Here is a 21,584-nt window from a genome sequence, read left to right as displayed (position 1 = left end):
TAGTTGGGTTTGTGCTGCAAGTTAACCCGAAAACTGCAGCCCCTCCTTTTAAATTGCCAACCCATTTTAAATGGCCAACCCAATGGCTCCTTGATATGGGAAATGAGGGTGCTGCTGTTTGAAACCATTCCCACATGTTCTGAAGGTTAAAAGAAGCCAAAAGACTGTGTCTTACCATGGCTGTGTGCAAGCTGAATTCTGTTGCCTGGCCCTGCGTGAGTGATTTCTCACACCAAACCAGCATACCCTCAATAAAAGGCAAAATGTGATCTTGTACCGAAAGCACCTTGTTAACATCAAGGCTTACAGTGAAAGAGTCTACCCATTGTTCTCTAAAATGTGTTTTTTTAACTCTCTCTCCCTTTTTTCCCCTCCACCAGCTGCAAACATTTCAACGCTCACACTAGCTTCTCCTTCCCAGAGGCTAGAGAAGATTAGAAGGCGAAAAAAATGCACTCGTGATAAAATGTTCTCTGAGCTCATGAAGTCCTCCCACACTGAAAGAGCCCAGGAGAACGCATGGAGGCAGACAATGTCAGAGTCTAGAAAAGCACAATATGAATGCGAGGACAGGTGGCGGGCTGAAGATGATAGGTGGCATCAGCTTGCTGACAGAAGGCAAGAGCCAATGGTGAGGCTACTGGAGGAACAAACTTATATGCTCCAGCATATGGCTGAGGTTCAGGAAAGGCATCATGAGCACAGACCGCCGCTACAGCCCCTGTGTAACCAACTGCCCTCCTCCCCAAGTTCCATAGCCTCCTCACCCAGACGCCCAAGAACATGGTGTGGGGGCCTCTGGGCACCCAACCACTCCACCCCAGAGGACTGCCCAAGCAACAGAAAGCTGGCATTCAATAAGTTTTAAAGTGCAGTGTGGCCTTGTCCTTCCCTCCTCCCCCATCCCACCTGGTGCTTCCCTCCTCTCCCGGGCTACCTTGGCAGTTATCCCCCTATATGTGTGATGAATTAATAAAGAATGCATGAATGTGAAGCAACAATGACTTTATTGCCTCTGCAAGCAGTGATTGAAACGGGGAGGGGTTGGTGGTTAACTTACAGGGAAGTACAGTGAACCAAGGAGGGGCGGGGGGTTCATCAAGGAGAAAAACAGAACTTTCACACCATAGCCTGGCCAGTCATGAAACTGGTTTTCAAAGCTTCTCTGATGTGCACAGTGCCCTCCTGTACTCTGCTAACTGCCCTGGTGTCTGGCTGCACGTAATCAGTGGCCAGGCGATTTGCCTCAACCTCCCACCCCACCATAAACGTCTCCCTCTTACTCTCACAGATATTGTGGAGCACACAGCAAGCAGTAATAACAATGGGAATATTGGTATCGCTGAGGTCTATCCGAGTCAGTAAACTGTGCCAGAGAGCTTTTAAACATAGAATGTACATTCTATCACCATTCTGCACTTGCTCAGCCTATAGTTGAAAAGCTCCTGACTACTGTCCAGGCTGCCTGTGTACGACTTCATGAGCCGTGGCATTAAGGGGAAGGCTGAGTCCCCAAGGATAACTATAGGCATTTCAACATCCCCAACGGTTATTTTCTGGTCTGGGGAAAAAAGTCCCTTGCTGCAGCTTTTGAAACAGACCAGAGTTCCTGAAGATGTGAGCTTCATGTACTTTTCCCTGCCATCCCATGCTGATGTTGATTGAACGCCCCTTGTGATCAACCAGTGCTTGCATCACCATTGAAAAGCACCCCTTTCGGTTTATGTACTCACTGCCTTGGTGCTCCTGTGCCAAGATAGGGATACGGGTTCCGTCTATCGCCCCGCCACAGTTAGGGAATCCCATTGCAGCAAAGCCATCCACTATGACCTGCACGTTTCCCAGAGTCACTCTCCTTGATATCAGCAGCTCTTTGATTGCGTTGGCTACTTGGATCACAGCAGCCCCCACAGTAGATTTGCCCACTCTAAATTGATACCTGACTGACCGATAGCTGCTGGCGTTGCAAGCTTCCACAGAGCTATCACCACTCGTTTCTCAGCTGTGAGGGCTGCTCTCATCTTGGTATTCTTGCACTTCAGGGCAGGGGAAAGCAAGTCACAAAAGTTCCATGAAAGTGCCCTTACGCATGCGAAAGTTTTGCAGCCACTGGGGATCGTCCCAGACCTGCAACACTATGCTGTCCCACCAATCTGTGCTTGTTTCCCGGGCCCAGAATCGACATTCCATGGCATGAACCTGCCCCATTAACACCATGATGTCCACATTGCCAGGGCCCGTACTTTGAGAGAAGTCTGTGTCCATGTCCTCATCACTCTCGTCACCGTGCTGCCACCTCCTCGCCTGGTTTTCTTTTTGCAGGTTCTGGTTGTGCATATACTGCAGGATAATGTGCGGTGTTTACAGTGCTCATAATTGCCATAGTGATCTGAGCAGGCTCCATGCTTGCCGTGCTATGGTGTCTGCGCTGAAAAAAGGCACAAAACAATTGTCTGTCGTTGTTCTGATGAAGGGAGGGGCAACTGATGACATGGCTTACAGGGAATTAAAATCAACAAAAGGGGTAGGTTTGCATCAAGGTGAAGCACACACAACTGTCACACAGAATGGCCCCTTCAAGGATTGAACTCAAAACCCTGTGTTTAGCAAACCAATGCTCAAACCACTGAGCTATCCCTCCCCTCACTATTCACGGAGGGAGGGAGGGGGGAGAAAATGAATACAAATGAATACAAAACAAATCTGGTGTCTTTCTTGTTTTGATCCACTCACTCTCTCTAATACATCTTAAGCTGGCAGCAGACAGTGCAGTACAACTGCTAGCTGTCATCTCCTGGCTGCTCGGCAGAAGACTGTGCAGTACGACTGTAGGTAGGACTGAATCTCCATGAGACAAAACTTAAAAAGAGAATGACCTGGAGTCACTTCCATTTTTGTCCCATTTATGTCACTCCCATTTAGTCACGGAGGTCTGCCAGGAGCACCCATGTCTGCCCAGGCACCCCGACCAACCTTACCGAGGTCGGCTAAAAGAGCACCCAGGAGACGACGACGACGGCTACCAGTCGTAATGCACCGTCTGCTGCCAAAAGGCAATGAGCCGCTGCTGTGTAGCAATGCAGTACCACATCTGCCAGCACCCAGGAGACGTATGGTTACGGTGAGCTGAGCGGGCTACATGCTTGCTGTGGTATGGCGTCTGCACGGATAACCTAGGAAATAAGGCTCAAAACGATTGTCTGCCGTTGCTTTCACCCGCGACAATGTTTTTGACCCATCAGGCATTGGGAGCTCAACCCAGAGACTGCAGAAACTGTGGGATAGCTACCCACAGTGCAACGCTCTGGAAGTTGACGCTAGCCTCGGTACTGTGGATGCACTCCACCAAGTTAATGGTCTTATTGGTGTTAAGTGGGGACACACACAATTGACCGTATAAAATAGATTTCTAAAAAAATCGACTTCTATAAATTCAACCTAATTTCATAGTGTAGACCTTACTAACCACTCAGGAATTGCTCCTCCTCACCATATAGCCAGCACTAATAAATACAGTAAACAGTTGCACTGTAATGTAGGTTTTGTTAGATAACTAATCTATATATCTATAGATATAGATATTTACTGAATTCTGTATAAACATTGAAATATTGAAGGTTTTGTTAATGCATAGAATTTGTGATTGAACTTTTAAACAAGAATAACTTTGTTTGAACACATCTACCAACATCAGATGGCAATTGTATTGTTACTGCTATGAGAAGGGTTAAATTTGCAGCAGTAAGAAAATAAAAGGATTATAGATTAATTTTTAGGCAGTGAAGCTTCTTTAAAGACATAATCTACATTTTTTTTTACATTTATAGAGCACTCTTTAAATAATGTGCTCAATTCTCTGCCCCCAGCCCCAAGAACTCCTCTGCTCTCCTATGACTTAAGTGTTTCTCTTCTGGTCAACCCAAGGTATGCTCAGTCCCACCTCGTCTCCGTGTGTTTGCATCTGTATACTGCCTTTTCAATTTCAATATTGTTGCTACTGCACTACCTAGAGGAAAACATGCATGTGATGAACTTCTCCCAGAGCAGTGCAAGTGAAACAGATTATGCACAAAATATTCCCCCCTTGTAATCTTTCTATTCCAGTAATTTTAGGTTACTTTTAACAGTACATGCCAAGTTTTCATTAGGAAATATAATTTTCAACAGAACCATGTCCCTTTAAATCCTAGAATGGAATAAATTAATCTGCTTCTGCCACAGACTTTTCACTGTAGAGGATATGGGTTTGAATGGAAGGAAGGCAGGAAGAGAAATATTTGAAAATAGAGAGCTGCTATCACTGAGGCCTTGTGGACTATTTGTACTTGAGAGCCAGTGTGTGCAACATATCTTCTACAAAATTTCAGGAATTATCAAAAATTGGTATGTTTGCAATTCAGCAAATCTGTTACAAACTATATTGTGGTTTGTAACACAGAATGAAAAAAAAAGCAATTCAGAAAAAATAGTGGAGACAATTAACTTGGAGATTTCCAAAAACAAGCTAATAAATTAGCTGCTCTGAAACACTGTGTATTATTTCATTACTTTTATAGCTTGAGAACACTTGAAATGATGGTTGGTAAATGTGGCTTTTTAGCCAGTGACTAAAATAAATTGGCCATCACAGACTAACAATATTTAGCATAATGATAGAGTGGACCCAGCTTTAATATAAATATGCAAATGTCAATGAGTTATTTACAAGGACAGTAAATAAGAAGCTATTATCTCTATATTCTAGAATTTATAGCATTCCATTAGCTTCACATTTGTGTATTTATGAGACAAGATTATCTGAATACAGAAACCACAACAGCTTGGGCTTTGCATTCAGAAAGCACATACCTCAAACAGATAACAAACCTGATCTGAAAATAAGCATGATCAGACTACTAAAAACATAGTATTGCCTTCAAACAGTGGGAACATGCCCATACCCAACCTAGGTAGTTAAAGCATATAAATACCAAATCAGTTGGAGATCAAAAGCAGTAAAATCCTGGCTGAAGGTTTAGTTTTAAGAAATACAACTCCAGTTCAAATGTATACTTTTAATAATATAAATTGCTACTGCTCTACCTCAATCAGCATTGTAATCCTAGGAGTTCCCCTTGCCCATTTTCCTCTCCCTATGTTGCTCATCCTTCTCCATCTGGCCACTTCAAGTCACTAAAGAAATAAAAGCAGAAAGTTCTGTAGCCACTGTGGAGACTCCTCTCCTTAGCTCTTTAGCTCCCCCATTACCCAACAGACCAGGTATGAACCTTGGTTTTCCTTCTTGAGCAGTACTGGCCTTCTCCTATTTCCAGTAGATAGATGAGCAGTGAACAAGCTTTTAAAAGCCCAGGAAATTGATATTTGACCATCACTATCCTCTGCCCACAGTACATACATAAAAATGGATGGGATTGTATTGGTAGTTCTATCCCCCTCTATATGTGGGCTATAAATCAGTTGTTTTGACTTTTGAGCAACAGCACAGGTCAATGAACTCAAACACAAGAAAATAAGTTAATAAAACTGACCTAAATAGAGTGAAATAACCCACTTCCAGTATGGAGCTGTGTAGTTTTCCTACTCAGTCTCAACACAAAGTAAGAGGAACTACCTAAGACTTGATGCAGTCTGAATAAAAGGATGTGTTCAAGTGCCGTGTGGCTTCTACATAGTTTGAAATTTAGATACAACTTCTAAAAAAAAAGTTTACATAGTCACATTTGTCCAAATCTAATTCACTGAAATTCGCCCTCTCCAAACTCTCTACTCACAAGTTCACCAGATGAAGTCAAGGCTGAAAGTTTCTGCAGAGAAATCTCCTGTGAACAAACCCTAAGCAATAAAGTATGTGTGGGGTGTGGGGTGGGGGTGGGGTTGGAGGGAGAGAGAGACAAGTTTAACTTTAAACTTAAAAAAAACCTATTGGGTATAAGAGGTCAATTTCTTATTGTTTCTTAAATTATGTATAAATTCCATATGGAAATTTAATTTGTCAAAATAGTCTCCAGGTGTTTTTTAACCTTGTTACTGGTATACATCATATTTTATAAATGTTGCTAATCATTAGCATTTGTAGTAATTATTAATACTCTAATATCTGCTTAAGAGGACTTTGTATTTATCTGCTCTTATACAACAAATGTATCAAAGGAGCAAAAGATAATCTCAAACAGGTCATGCCTTGATTTTCCAAAAGAGGGAGATATAACTCCATTTGTAAATTAAATGGATGCTTTTATTGCAATGAGGCACCAAAAATCATATTTCAGTAATTTACTTGAATAAGGTAACTTCTCTATTTATTCATTTATTTTACTTTTGTATTATTAGTTTCACTTGTGCGGCTTCATTTTCCTGCTCTAAAAAAATATACCAATAAAGTCCATAGAAAAAAAATCTTATAACCAAACTATGCTATATTAACCGGAAAGATGCAGAGACTAATTTGCTATAGAAAAAATCATTTATGCAGATCTGAATTACAGTACCTAAACACTACAGGGAACTCCAATATAGTGTCTGAATCTTGAGAACTGCAGCACAAATTGTACTATTAAAAATGGCAGCAATCTCTTCCAATCTCTGCCCCATTGTCTTCAACATAGACTCACCTGGGTCTATAAGATACAAATCAGAAGATTACATAAACTGCTTAGAGGATGCCCATTAGATAACACAATATGCTACATAAACAGTGGCTTAACAAGATGCCACTTGTTGCTATTCAGTGAAGATAATGGTCTCTTTTCAAACAAATCTATATTGCAGAACTAGCATCTTTCTACAGAGCCTTTAAAAATTCTGACTCCTCAACTGTTAATCACAATCCACACTTCAATATCAAACAAGTAAAAACGTGGGCAACTTGTAGTCCCTGGAATAGTTGTGAAAGAAAATAAATCAATTAGTTTTAGCAAACTAAGTCACCATTACAATGGCAGATTTAGGGTCAGAAATTTGCTTCTGGCATGTTAGAGATAAACAAATTCTTGCATATATAATAGTGTGAAGATATTTTTCAAAAACAACCTTTGGAATGAGATACAGAATGATACGAGTTAGATTCACAATAACTGTTCTAAGCCATTTCAGGAGGAGCAGGAACTTCTAAATACAATTATGACATACCTTATGTATTACCACCTATCTCCTGTGTGCCTCAGATAAATATTCCACACAAACAAACACTTAATCTTAACTGCACTGCTATTAGAACTATCATCAAGTAAGCATGACGATCTAATACCCCCTATTTTCCAACTCTCACACTCCTGAAAATGTGGAGGATGAGATAGGTTTGAAAAAGTTAACATTAATACAGATCCCAGCATATCAGAGATGTGGAAGGACCCTTCAGAATACTGCAGGTATTTTCCTCCCTTACAAAAAAGCTCAATACTGTCTTTGGCCTATCATTATCTATCTTGCCAGAATCTGACAACTTTAACCAGTTAACAACCTCTCCTAAAAAATGGGATTTGTTGCCACATGTGGATTCCCTAACTCTTCAAATCATATTTGAAGACCCTTCTCCCAAACCCCCTTCATTAACGCAAAATAGATTAAAACTAAAACCAAAAAAAAATTTAATATTCATTAGAGGGCCCCCTGGTTTCTCCATAAAGACAATTTGCTCCAAAACCCACTCATCCCCACTGAGCACACAGTACTGTACACCGGAAGAGTAGTAAGGTAAGTCATTTAAGAGGTCTTTTGTATTTTATATTAAATCTGAAGCTACAGAATCAGAAATTAGGTTCATAAATCACAGGAAACCTAGATTCCTTCATTGTTAAACTTGTCCTTAGCAGAGAGACCTAAAATAATTTTAACACAGGGTGTGCTGATAGTAACTCCTATATTTAGGTTGCCTAAATGATCAGAGATTCCATTATCAAAAAGATGGACTTTTGGGGGGGACACTCCCAATACTTTGTTTGCAGAAAACACTTGAAATTCAGTAGGCACAAAGTCCTGAGGCAAGAGACATACTGTGAATAGTCTATTACAGTCAATTCTGGTGTGACAGTTAATTTCTTACAACCACCATCTCCCTTCTCTGAGTTGAGTTGCTCAAGAAAATTGGCAACCTGCCAAAATAACATCCCAACAGGTATATTCTAAGATACTGGGCTCATGCTGTCACCACAGCAGCAGGAGCACACACTATAGTGGCAACTGCAAGAGCATCTGTAGCAGCAGCAGACAGGGTTAACAAGTGCAATCCTTACCCCATCCCCTCCTAGACCTCACACGTGACCCTGGTAGCCTGTTCCCTTCCCATTTTCTGGCCACAAGTGAGCACGACTTGGTTTTCATTTCATGCAAAAGATGGCACCTCCAATAGTACACCATCCTGTCATGATGCCAGGGCATCAGTTTAGTACCAGCCTGCTACCATGATGTCTTGCAGCATCTACATGGAAACTTTTCTAGGAGCATCTAAGGCCTGACTTGGTATAGACTTACTGATCTTAAGAGAGCTGATCACTACACTCTAGGGCATGGGTTGGCAACCTCTGGCACGCGGCTCGCCAGGGTAAGCACCCTGGCGGGCAGGGCCAGTTTGTTCACCTGCCGCATCGGCAGGTTCGGCCGACCGCAGCTCCCACTGGCCGCAGTTCGCCATCCCAGGCCAATGGGGGCGGCGGGAAGTGGCACAGACGAGGGATGTGCTGGTCGCGACTTCCCACCACCCCCATTGGCCTGGGACGGCAAACCGCAGCCAGTGGGAGCCACGATCGGCCGAACCTGCCGACATGACAGGTAAACAAACTGGCCTGGCCCACCAGGGTGCTTACCCTGGCAAGCCACATGCCAGAGGTTGCCAACCCCTGCTCTAGGGATTCCCAGTCAGCAGTGGTCAGCCCCAACAGCATCTAGTACAGTGTCAAAAGTTAAACCTGGTTAATTTGTTGTAGGTGGCTTCAACACAACCCCCATTTGCCTGATCCTGTTTGGTTTAAATGAAATGGGGGACAGTCTAAAATGGAGTATAGAGAGTTCTACTATTAAAGGAGCCAATATGTTGCTAAAAATTATAAACAAGTAAACAGGGTAGGTCTATATTTCTTAGGCATTTCTAATCATAGCTACCAAGTGCATTCAGCACAAACTATTTAAGCACACCCCTCTTTCTGCAGGTAGCCCTTAACATTACTAAAGGTTATGTATTTGGCCCTATGGAACCCTTAAACTATTCGATTGCATTAAAGATCTGAAACTGGCTTAGTGAAAAAAATACATCTTAACAAGTATCTTAAAACAAATACCAAATGTAGATACTAAGTAGCCAGATCACGACTGTTCCAAGATTAAGTATTAAAGCTGCATACTGTGGAGAGTCAATATTTCTTTGGGTGGAAGGTAAGAAATGGAAAGAAGCATAAGAGGGGGGAAGTGTTTTGCTAGCACTTCTCTCTGAAGGTGACCTTCTCCGAGAAAACTTATGTTATTTGTTCCCTGAGCTGTATATGATTAGTTCCTTCATCATACACAGACAAATTAAGAAGGCTACTGTGGTGCCCAGAAATCTGTTAAACGAAGTAAAAATTAATGATAAAATTGAGTTCCCTTTGTGTTTGATTTTCATCTATCTGCATTCAATTATAAACGAGCTATCAAAGAAAGCTACCCATTAGTAGTTAGTTCATGATGACTTCAAAAAACAATCCCTAAACCACCACTGATATTTTACTGACAGCCTCCTAATCTCTGCAGGTTTTTGGTAAAAGCTACATTACACAGGCTTGTCATCAATCCTGACTGTTGCCATTATAACTCAAAAGAGAAGCACTACTCAGAATCACTTGCATTAAGCTAGATTTAAAGCATATACAGGTAGGATTTAAAACACTGTATATAACTATTTCATGCACTGATCTAGCACCAGCATCTACAGTGCAAAATGTCAGATAAATTTGTTATGAATACATAAAACTCTAACTCATTTCAGCAATCAAAAATCTACTGTCATTTATATAAAACTGAACTGATTTCTTTTCCCCACTGCATCCCATCCAAACCACAGGTATTCAGCTGCTCCAGGGCCTTGATAGATTCTATATTTTCCATTCTATGTTCCAGGACAGCAAACAGCTCAGAATCCCTGAGCCCCTATACATTAAGAGTGCTGAACCCAGTACCTGCTCTGATTAAGTTCTGTGAAAAGTTTTCAGAACTCCCCATCAGTCTTAAAATTGGACGCCATCTTATCAGATTTCTCATTAATTTCTATTTTTCCATATGGCTATAAATATTTTTTTTTATTTCTTTTCACATGGCAGATAGCATATAAAGAGTAACAAATGTCCTGCTCTATATAGAGCAGGACTTCTTTTTTTTTTTTTTTTTTACTAGTATTGACCCCATTGCTGCAACAGGATCTGAACAGGTCAGCCCTTAAACCTACAAGAATACTGTGGCAGGACTGGAGTCTTGGGGAGTACAATAAAAATACATATGATTGACAAATTTTACAGCTTCTCAAGAACTGATTTTTTAATTATTTATTACAGCTGTTCTCAAACTTGGGTCTGCGGACCCAATAATCAACTCCTCCCCCTCCTTCCTAGTGCCTCCTGCATGCTGCAGAACAGCTGTTCAGCAGCATGCAGCAGGCGCTGGGAGGGAGGGGGAGGAGCAGGGATGGGGTGCGCTTGGAGGAGGGGCAGGAAGAGAAGGGATAGGGGTCGAGTGGGGCAGGAAGAGGGTGTGGGGTGGGGCCTTGGGGGAAAAGGATGAGTGGGAGCGTTGCCTGGGGCTGAGCACCACTGGAGAAAATTAGAAGCCGGTTTGGGGGTCTGGGAAAAAAGTTTAAGTTAAAATGGGGGTCCTCTGGTTGCACAAGCCACTTGGACAGAAGGAAGGAATATTTTAGCCATTGCTTCAGTAGTGTGTGCACTTGACCATTTGACTTCCAAATAGTGCTATTTATGGAATAAGTAGGAAGCAGCAGAAAAAGAAAATGTTCCAATCATAACTGCATGTTGTGTTTTGTACAATATTTGAGAGATCAAGGGGGAAATCCTTCCGAATGAGTGGTAGGTTTTAGTATGGAGACTTGCTCAGAAGTTCAAGCAACCAGTAAGGTGCCCCACAGAGAACACAAACAGCCAAGGGAATGCTGAAAGGGATGCCTATTGTTTGTATTTCAAGTCTCATTGTTTACCGCGTTAGCCCCTTGGCGATAGTGCTGAGATTCAGAAGAGCACTGGGGTATTGAGGGTGGGTGGCTGAAGTTTAGCATCCCCTATGTGCTTTTGCAGAAACCCATGAATTCTTTATCTTTGTTTAAAGAATTTTCTGTGTTAACTGCAATGATAACTCACAATAGAGGTACTGTGAATTATTTTTATTATGAAACAATAAAAATCAAGTTTTCATGATAGAAATGGAAAAATAATATGCTGGATATACATTTAACTAATCAATCTACAAAATAACCAACTATACATAAATCTTTAATGAATGCAACAGAGGAAACAGAACTCAAAGTGCAACAGTAACAACAATTTAGGGGTGGGAATGTATAAAGTTACAGGCAGGTGTATGCCTTGCCTCTGGCTATTCTAGTCCCCAGGGGTTCTGCAGTTGAACGCTGCAGCTCAACATTTACTCCTGGGGGAATTCTGTGCCAAAAAATTAAAAATTCTGCATAATTCTGCATATATTTTGTCACAATAATGCAACATAATCCAGCTAGTTTACCAAAATAATTTAATTTAAACTACAGTACAATGGACGGAGAATGGGAGTGGGGAGCATTGGAAGATATCCCCAACCCGCCTCTGTAATAGTCATGTAGCTAGTACTGGTTCTTTAGTTCTAGTTATTAGTCAACAAATATATGCAGCTATATGCTCAGTGTTACATCATAGGCAATTGAAGAGCAAGTGATGGCTCATGGAGCACATTTTGATAGGTCCCAAAATTTAGACCAGTTCTAATCACTAAAGCACCATAAGCATTTATAAGGCCACACTGTCCTTTACAATAAGGCTCCTTTACACCATTCTGGCAATGTAAAGGAACCTAAAAAAAAAAAATGTACTGCTGTTTTATGCTCCTGGGGGAATTCACTAAAAACAATGGGAACAATTCATTAAGCAGGCAGGCCGCTGCATTCTCCTCTGCCTGAGGGAATAGACTGCCCCACGCCTACTTCTTCAGAAATACCTCAAAGCCCTGCCCCTCCACGCTGAGCATGCTGCAATAGCAAGTGAGAGGGACAGAGTGTCTCTCTCTCTCTCTCACACACAATACCTACATCTCCACACCCCCACCCCCCAGGCGGGGGTTTACATCTCTACTGGCCTCTCTGGGTGCTCAAAGCAACCTGTCTGCACTGCCAGGGAGTGGGTGTGTGACCCTTCTTGCGGCTTCCCTTTGCTTCTGCATCAGAAGTCATTTTTCTGCAGGTAAGCAAAGAAATCTGTGGGGAGTGGGGAGGGGGGCATGAATTCTGCACATGTGCAGTGATGCAGAATTCCGCCAGAGCTCAAAAGAGCTGGACTTCCAGATGTAAGTATTCTCAATGCTCAGAGATTCAATATGATAGGTAAATGGGAGTCAATGGAAGCACTGCTGAGAGGATTTGGCAGTACAGGGCTGCTGCTTGTCCCAGTAGCCAGCATTGTCCAATGGCTGAAGGACAAGAGTGGACCCCAAGTTATGGGATTGCAGAGTCTGCCGGCCTAGAAGCAGCACATTTTGGAGGAAGGAATTCTGTCTCAGGACAGCATTCATGTACTGCTTCTGCATCTGTCTTTTCCCATGCTCTTCTTTGCTATTGTGATACTGTCCTTAGCCACAACCATTGTATTCTTGGCCACTGCTACTCTCTCAGACAGCTGCATTTCTTTCTCCTTCTGGGTCTTCATGTACAGTCTGCACTTCTCAGCCAGCCTACTTTTCCTCTGTAACTCAGCCATAAGTTCTGCAAACATGTAGTTGCAAGTCTTCCTTTTTTTCTGGTTTGGCAGCAGATAGAGGCCCTTCCCTTGGTAGTCTGGCTGTTGCAGGTGCTATGGCCATAGAAGTGGGGACAGGGGAGTGAAGGTCACTTGTTCATATCCCAAACAAATCATGATTGCTTTTTTTCCCTACATATATATGTGTGACCTTACCTCCATGAGAGAGACTTTCCATTATTTGGAGGGAAGCTCAGATATGGTAAGCGGTCAATGTGCACAGAGGGTGCTAGGTGCATTTGGATTTCAGTCTACTATATCTGCTTTCATGGTGCTAGGGGTGGGGTGATTGGAGCTAGGTCACCTGATTGTTCTGCACTGGAGACCCTCCTATGGCAGAGAAGGTGCAAAGGGAGAGTTGGGGGTCGCCCCCAGGGCAAGCTGGATAATAATCCCCTCCACATTCCCTTTAGGCTGTCCAGACTCTCAATAATATTATGCTGAGGCCGGTAACTTGGGAATGGTCTTATTTAGAAAGTCAAAAGAGCAGACCAGCAAGATGCACTATGAAGTTATTCACCAGGTGCACTGCAGTAGTGGAAGAGGCTTTCAAGCTATATCTGGGGGCATGGGCATGTGGCTATTCCCTATAATGTGTGAAACAATATTGATCAATTTCTCAGTCTTAAGTTCTAGCTCTCACAGACGTGGAGAAAGTGCAGCAAAAAATAGATAGGGTCCTGCAGCAATTGCCAGCTGGAACACATAGTATGGGGTATTTATACCTCAGTGGGTGCAGTACTGTTTGTGCCTTGACTGGGCATGGAATGTGCACTCACACCTCATGTAAACTATGAAAACTGACCATATTTCTTTTTTCCGCTATCACTGCCTCAATAAACACAGGCATTTTTCACAAATTAAAGATTTTTGTATTCAAATCTGCCTCAGGAGCGGGGTAGAATTGGGCACGGTACAGAGTGCAACTGTGCCATCGTTGTAGGCACCATTTTGTAACAGCAGAGAAACAGGGGAGGAAGAGAAAGCAGGTGCTACTAGCTTATATCTGCTGACAACAATAATAATAAATTGTAAAGATAGGTACTTACCTACCAAAGTTCCCTCCAGTGGATATGACTGTCCAGTCCAGGCCTGGGTTTCCAGCTGGGAATTCAGCTCAGCCAAAGCAGGACAGGGAATCAGTCCATTGTAGAAGGATAGGCAGGGGCAGCTCCAGACCCCAGCACACCAAGCGTGTGCTTGGGGCGGCATGCCGTGCGGGGAGGCAAGCGGCTCCGGTGGACCTCCCGCAGACGTGCCTGCGGAGGGTCCCACACGGCTTCGGTGGAGCATCCGCAGGCATGCCTGCGGGAGGTCCACCTGAGCCGCGGGACCAGCGACCGGCAGAGCGCCTCCCGCGGCATGCCGCCCTGCTTGGGGAGGTGAAATGTCTAGAGGCGCCCTTGAGGATAGGACTGTCATTAGAATCTTGAATACAAAAAGAATTCTGGCTGGCAGGAGGCAGCTCCTCTCCAGCATCCTTGTGCTCATCATCCGATGAGTCAAGCCAATCATCCTCAATGTGGGGACAACAGCGTGGGCAACAAGCTCTGAATAGTGCCTGGGACAGATCATGCCGTAACTGTGTAGATTCCTGGCTAGTTCATCAAAAAATGTTCACATATCCCCTGCCCGATTGGCTCTTTTTATCCCTCGATGTAATATACTTTCTTCTGAGGCACTTGCTGTTTATCAGGCACTGACTGACATCCCAATCACAACCCCCCCGTGATTGGGATGTCAGTCAGTGGACTTTGCAATGTCCACAAAAAGGTCTTTATTCTCATGTATGGCCACAAGAGTCTCCTGAAACAATGCTTCTTCCCAGACAGCAATGAGATCCAAAGTATCACCACAGACTCCAAGGCTGCTCCATGAGATGCATTGTGGACCTTCAGGACTGCAATTGCAACTGTGGTTGTATTGCCACAATAATGATGCACTGGGATCCAGGAGCAAATAAGCAAAATTTGGGTTTGTACCAACTTTGAAAAAGGGGAGAGTGCCATCCTGAAAACCTGACACCAGGGCAGGGAAGGCGTACAAGTAAAGAGAGAGGTCAGCGCTGTGGGACAGCCATTGGAAGCATTCAAGACATGGCGCACAGCAATTGTGTGTACAAGAACAAAAGACTGAATTAATGCAATTTGAAGCAAGCACAGTCCACTTTGCAAAAGTACACTAGAGTTCCTGATAAATGTGGAGTTAGTGCACAGTTAAGAGGTGCATCATCTATATGCAAGTATTTTCAAAGTGAATTAACTCGATTTGATCTGACTTTAAAAACCCTGTAGACAAGCCCTAAGTGCACTCTTCTCCAGGAGGTGACTTCATTTTGTGAATGGATATTATGTAAACTTGTAAAGGAACTCAGCCTCAATTGTGTTATGAAGGTAAGTCCCTTGGGAACAGAAGTGTAAGAAATTCTATCAAGGTGTTTTTGTTTTGGTTTTTTATTATCCACTTTCTTCAGTGTTTAATAATGACAAGACTGCCTAGAAAACTTAAAGTAGATAAAGTAATGCTACTAAAACCGGCCACATCTGTGGCCTTTGTTTCTCATTTATTTTCATATGAAAATATTCTCTGACCTGTTGTAAATTAGCGTCATTATCCACCACTCCATCCTCTTCCCATTCTGATTTTAAAATTACTAAAAAATAGAAGCTGATTGACCTTGTCACTATTTCAAAACTCATGCACCACCATGCAAGAAATAATAATAGTTTGCTAGCTCCCTTCAGGATCAGGGCCCCATCTTCCCAGATTATACATTCTTTTCTTAAACTCCTTCAAGCACAGATTAAACAAATTAGTGTTACAACCAAGTTTGGGTAGCTGGGACAAGGATAAGAGGAATAAGATCTCATTGATTATAGACATGAGTACATCTTAATAGTTCCAAATCAAGATTTATTTATTTTTATGATGAATACCTATCAGCATTCCTCGCGAATCCTCCACTTGCCTTCAATCTAGCTGCCAACTATAAAACATATGAGCAGTTGTAGAATCAGGCCTTAAAGGGTAAAGGTAAGTGCGCTCAGTGGTTGTGAAGATAACATATAAAAAAGTTAAACTTGAAAGAACTTAATAAGCAGTAATTACAAGCAGAAAGTACATTTAAGATTTTTATACTGTAAAAAATATTCAGTTACATTATTTAAACTCAAATTATTAAGCCATAGCCATATCTTTGATTTGTATGCAGCTATTTCCTTCTCCCCTTCTCTTTTCTGGCCCTATAAAAAAAAGTTTCTTCACAATCAAATATTCCTACTTCTGTAGTGTGTTATAATTTATAACAGTCTGTATTTGTTAGCACAGATAAGTTTTATTTTAGATATCACATAAGAATGTAAATTCTGAATAGGCATTCTTCATGTATTTTATCCATCAGCTAATTTATCTGGGTTTTTTTTAAAGCTCACAGCTTTATGCGAAAATTGAGCATTTTTTTTAAATTAATTTTGTTGTCAGCTATCATGACATCAAACCAATTTTAGAGAGAACATATTAAAAGTTGTCTCCTTATTAAAGTGTGAACTTTAAAAAGAATATCTAGAGAAGTTGAGATATCAAATAAAGAGTAAACAAAGCAAAAATTTCATTTCTGACTGGATAATCCACTACTTCTAGGGTCACAGGGTCACCTGCTACACGTTCCTAAGTGAAAAAAAGCAATGTTGTGTGGAAGAGAGAGGAGAACAAAAGAAAACAGAGGTTAAAAAGGAGATTTCTAAATAGAAAATTAGCATGTATTCTTTTAGCGTTCATTATTTTTCTGATTTGTACTTTTTTAGAAAGCTGGCATTTCCCCTCATCTGCTTATTTGGTTTCTGCTGTTCTGATTGGATATTGATAAAGTCCCAAACTACACTTACAATACGTTCTCAAATATTTCAATGACTGAAATCTTAGTTTTACCTGGGAAACCTGAACATACTTCTGGAGGCAGATAGTTGTCTCTACGTATAGGTGCATTTTTTAAATGGAAATGGTATGAAACTTCCTGTGGGATCAGCTAAATGCAGCTTCCTAATATTTTTTGGTAAAAAAGTTGCTTTGTAAATAAATTCTGATTGGATATCCTGAGTTAAACACTTATGACTATGGCAAGTTTTCCTGTATTTTTCTGTATTTAAATTAATGCTTTGGATGGCTTACAGGGACCTGGTGACCATTGATAGGCTATGTTTTTATCGCACTCTTAAGCAATAGAATACCAATTGACATTTATTAAATATTTTGGATGTTTTCTGTGTTGTACTTGAAATCAAAGTGTATATTATTTTTTATTACAAATATGTGCACTGTAAAAATGATAAACTAAAGAAATAGTATTTTTCAATTCAGCTCATAGAAGTACTGTAGTGCAATCTTAGTCGCGAAAGCGCAACTTACAAATGTTGACTTTTTTTGTTAAATAACCACACTCAAAAACAAACCAATGTAAAACGTCAGAGCCTACAAGTCCATTCAGTCTTACTTCTTGTTCAGCCAATCGCTAAGACAAACAAGTTTGTTTAAATTTACAGGAAATAATGCTGCCTTCTTATTTACAATGTTACCATAAAGTGAACAGGCATTTGCATGGCACTTTTGTAGCCAACATTTTAAGGTATTTACATGCCAGATATACTAAACAAATGCTTTGGCTACCATTCCAGAGGACATGCTTCCATGCTGATGATGCTCATTAATTAAATTTGTGACTCAACTCCTTGGGGGAGAACCTGCTCTGTTTTATCCACATCCTGCCATATATTTCACGTTATAGCAGTCTCGGATAATGACTCAGCACATGTTGTTCATTTTAAGAATACTTTCATTGCAGATATGACAAAACGCAAATAAAAGTACCAATGTGAGATTTCTAAAGATAGTTACAGCACTCGACCCAAGGTTTAAGAATCTGAAGTGCCTTACAAAACCTAAGAGGTCTGAGGTGTGGAGCATGCTTTCAGAAGTCATAAAAGACTCCCATGCATAAAACACTCCTATGCAGAAACTACAGAACCCGAACCACCGAAAAAAGAAATCAACTTTCTGCTGGTGGCATCTGACTCAGATAATGAAAATGAACATGCGTTGGTCTGCACTGCTTTGGATTATTATTGAGCAGAACCCGTCATCAGAATGGACGCATGTTCCCTGGAGTGGCGGTTGAAGCATGAAGGGACATATGAATCTTTACCGCATCTGGCACATAAATATCTTGTGACGCCGACTACAATAGTGTCATGAGAACACCTGTTCTCACTCTCAGGTGACACTGTAAACAAGAAGTGGGCAGCATTATATCTCCTGCAAATGCAAACAAACTTGGTTGTCTGAGCGATTGGCTGAAGAAGAAAGAGGACTGAGTGGACTTGCAGGGTCTAAAATTTAACATTTTTATTTTTGAATGCAGTTTTTTTGGTACATAATTCTACATTTGTACGTTCAACTTTCACGATAAAGAGATTGCACTACAGTACTTCTATTACGTGAATTGCAAAATTCTATTTCTTTTGTTTTTTTACAGTGCAAATACTTGTAATAAAAATAAATATAAAGTGAGCAGTGTACACTTTGTATTCAGTGTTGTAATTGAAGATGTTGCATTTAAAAATGTAGAAAACATCCAAAAATATTTAAATAAATGGTGTTCTATTATTGATTAATTGTGCGATTGTGATTAATTTGTTTAATTGCTTGACAGACCATTTGTTTTCCCTTTTTGTTCTCCAGCCCCTTCTTTTGTATTGTCTAATGTAGTTTACTTTATCAGTGTCAGGAAAATATTTTTGCAAAGCCTGGTGTACACTTGTTACATCAAAAATATTTTACCTATTATTAATCTTTAAGATAATTACCTAAAATATTTTCTATATGCTAATACTTTTCTGGATAAAATCAATCTTCCTCTAAAGTGATATCACTCAGGTATGTAGAACCCTTTGCTATAGAACCATCAGGACTAAAAAGTTTGGTACAATTTCATAGGGTGATCCAGAAGCTCTAATAATTGAAAAGTATTTCAAGTACTGGCTGTTAATAATATAGTTGTATGTTTTCTTCCATCGTCTTATGCCTCAGGGAGCCATTTATGAGGCTGAAAATAAAATGTGATCTGAGACCTCATACTATTACACTTCCTGGATGATAGAAGTAAAGTGAAAAGACCAGATCTAGCATTCATTACTGCAGTCCCACAAATAGCTCCCTGAAGCAAAACAGTTATGAGCAAGATATTCAGGTTCCAGTGGAGCCTTAACAGTTAAAGGAATTGTACAAAATATAAGCCAGAAAGTTGTTGGGTTTTTTTACGAGTTGTAAGTCATTCTTATTTTTCTTTTTAATAAATTCTGAGTGTATATTCCATTCTATTTTCAACTTGTGACATCATCTCAACCATATATAAATCTTCTCAACATAAACAAACCTCAATCTTATTGGATTTCAAAAATCCAAAACCACACAAAGCATTATATACTCATTCAGGACAGTATGTACAGGTAAGCACATCACTAAATGTGCTTGTCTCAGTTTTCTAATACAAATTATTAAAAAAAAAAATTAAAATGCCTTAACTTAAAATCTAAACTCTAAACTATACATTCAAAATTGATGAGAAAAATTCTAGAACCTTTAATTTTGATCCATGGGGCACAGGCGAGAATCCATCTTGTCCAGGTGGGATGATCAGTTCCCATTTCCCATAATCCATTTTCTTATATGGATGAGAAAATGGATTCCAGCCATCTGCAATAGAAGAAGAGTATTACTGAGATTCATCCTATTCAAATGTACTAAAATATACATTTACTTTTATTGTCTGAAAGCAATCTTACTGAAAGTGGGTACTGAAAAACAAATTGTTTTCTTTTACATTTGACACTACTGCATAACACTGGGTCAGCTTCAGTTAACAGAATTATCGATTCTTAAGAGAGACCAGATTCCAATATTAACTCAGCATATAGTTAAAGTTATATTCCTGCTTTAACTTAATTCTGACAAGGGAACGTTACCATCATACATATTTTTCTACTGTCGTTAGCTATTCTGCACTTTAAAATCCACAACTAAATCTGTCCATAGAATATCAGGATTGGAAGGGACCTCAGGAGGTCATCTAGTCCAACCCTGTTAAGGAGAATCACTGCTCAAGACAAAATTACTTTTACTATAAAATATGATCTTGACCATAGCAGAACCCAAATTTTGCCAGTTTAAACAAAAACTATCTGAAATTTAACTTTGAGACACACTATACCTCAAAATAACACCCTATACCCCATATTCACCACTTACATATGGTTATGATGTATTTTGTACAAAGTATGCCTTGTGATGTATCATTGGAAAAGTCAATCTGTTGAACATTACTGTGCTGTTGAAATGTATGTATCATAATTGTACATGAAGTTATGAGATTTTGCTCTATGTTTGTTACTGAAACATGTTGTGAACCTGGGAAATGCCCACAGACAGGGGCGGCTCCAGGCACCAGTGCAGCAAGTGTGTGCCTGGGGTGGCAATCCGCGAGAAGGCGGCCTGCCGGTCACTGTGAGGGCGGCAGTCAGGCAGCCTTCGGCGGCGTTTCTGCAGGAGGTCCGCCAGTCCCGCGAATTCGGTGGCGGGTACGCCAAACGCGCAGGACCAGCAGATCCACATGGCCGGCCGATCTCCTGCAGGCAAGCTGCCGAAGGCTGCCTGACTGCCATGCTTGGGGCGGCAAAAAACAGAGCCGCCCCTGCCCACAGTCTAGTTCCCTAGAAATAACAAAGAAACTAAACACAAGCATTCCATGTCAAGCCTCACTTATACAGAAGGTGCAAGCAAAAATGTGAGATTTATATGAAGGACTAAGTGTGAAGCACATAAGTAATGAGGGCTGCCTAGCCTCAGGATAGAGCATGGATCGTTCCAGCATCTGAAGAGTATAAAGTAAGGGACAGTGACATCATCAGACCACCTCTCCTCCCTCACCGATACTGAAGACATCAAGATCATTTGGGAGACAAACATTGAACTGGGGGACGTGGTCCTAACTGGAAAACTTTCCCGTTAGCATAGACTACTACAGAATTTTGGGTAATAGATACCAGTATTGGCTTAGCCTGGTAAAGCTCAGGAAATAGCTTATTTTATTTTTTTGTAACCAGTCCTGATCTTCTATGTCTATAATCGCTTAAAATCTCTCTCTGTAGTTAATAAACAATGTTTTATCTAAGCCAGTGCATTTTTTATTGAAATTTGGAGAATGTACTCAGGTTACAAAGGCTAGTGCATATTCATACCCTTTGATGGAATGATGAACTAATTAATGAGCTCACTGATAAAGGGGGTCTTGAGCAGTGCAAGATGCACATTTCTGGGGTGCAAGACTGGAACTAGGGTGTCACCCTATATGGAATTCAAGAGTGCTTGGTATAGCTTTCTGGTAGTTTGTCTGGGGATGACTTGCATAGAGGTTGGGGTGAGTAGGTAGAGTGGCAGCTCACATAGCAAAGCATGGTATAGTGCACAGAAGATTGGAGGGTTATGGGGGCACAAAAATCAAACAGCCCAGATTGTACCCTGAGGCATGTCACACACTTACAAAAAATATGCCAGGAAAGCTTG

The 21,584-nt window shown here is 41.0% G+C and overlaps 1 protein-coding gene across 3 annotated transcripts in view; it reads right to left on the bottom strand.

Moving 5' to 3' along the window:
- The window catches only part of GBE1 (1,4-alpha-glucan branching enzyme 1), a 277,500-nt gene that overhangs the window by 156,604 nt on the left and 99,312 nt on the right, over nucleotides 1-21,584 (bottom strand). For 2 of the 3 annotated variants that reach the window (XM_045002099.1, XM_045002100.1), the window contains exon 3: nucleotides 19,603-19,718. In XM_045002099.1, the coding sequence (XP_044858034.1) occupies nucleotides 19,603-19,718 (116 nt within the window). Of the gene's footprint in view, nucleotides 1-5,082; nucleotides 5,110-19,602; nucleotides 19,719-21,584 lie in introns of those variants that run through there. The other variant, XM_045002101.1, reaches the window with a different exon arrangement.

This window comes from Mauremys mutica, chromosome 1, assembly GCF_020497125.1.
Source record: "Mauremys mutica isolate MM-2020 ecotype Southern chromosome 1, ASM2049712v1, whole genome shotgun sequence".
Taxonomy (NCBI): Eukaryota; Metazoa; Chordata; order Testudines; family Geoemydidae; genus Mauremys; species Mauremys mutica.
The sequence above is the reverse complement of the archived record's forward strand: the minus strand, read 5'-3'. Positions and strand labels throughout refer to the sequence as shown.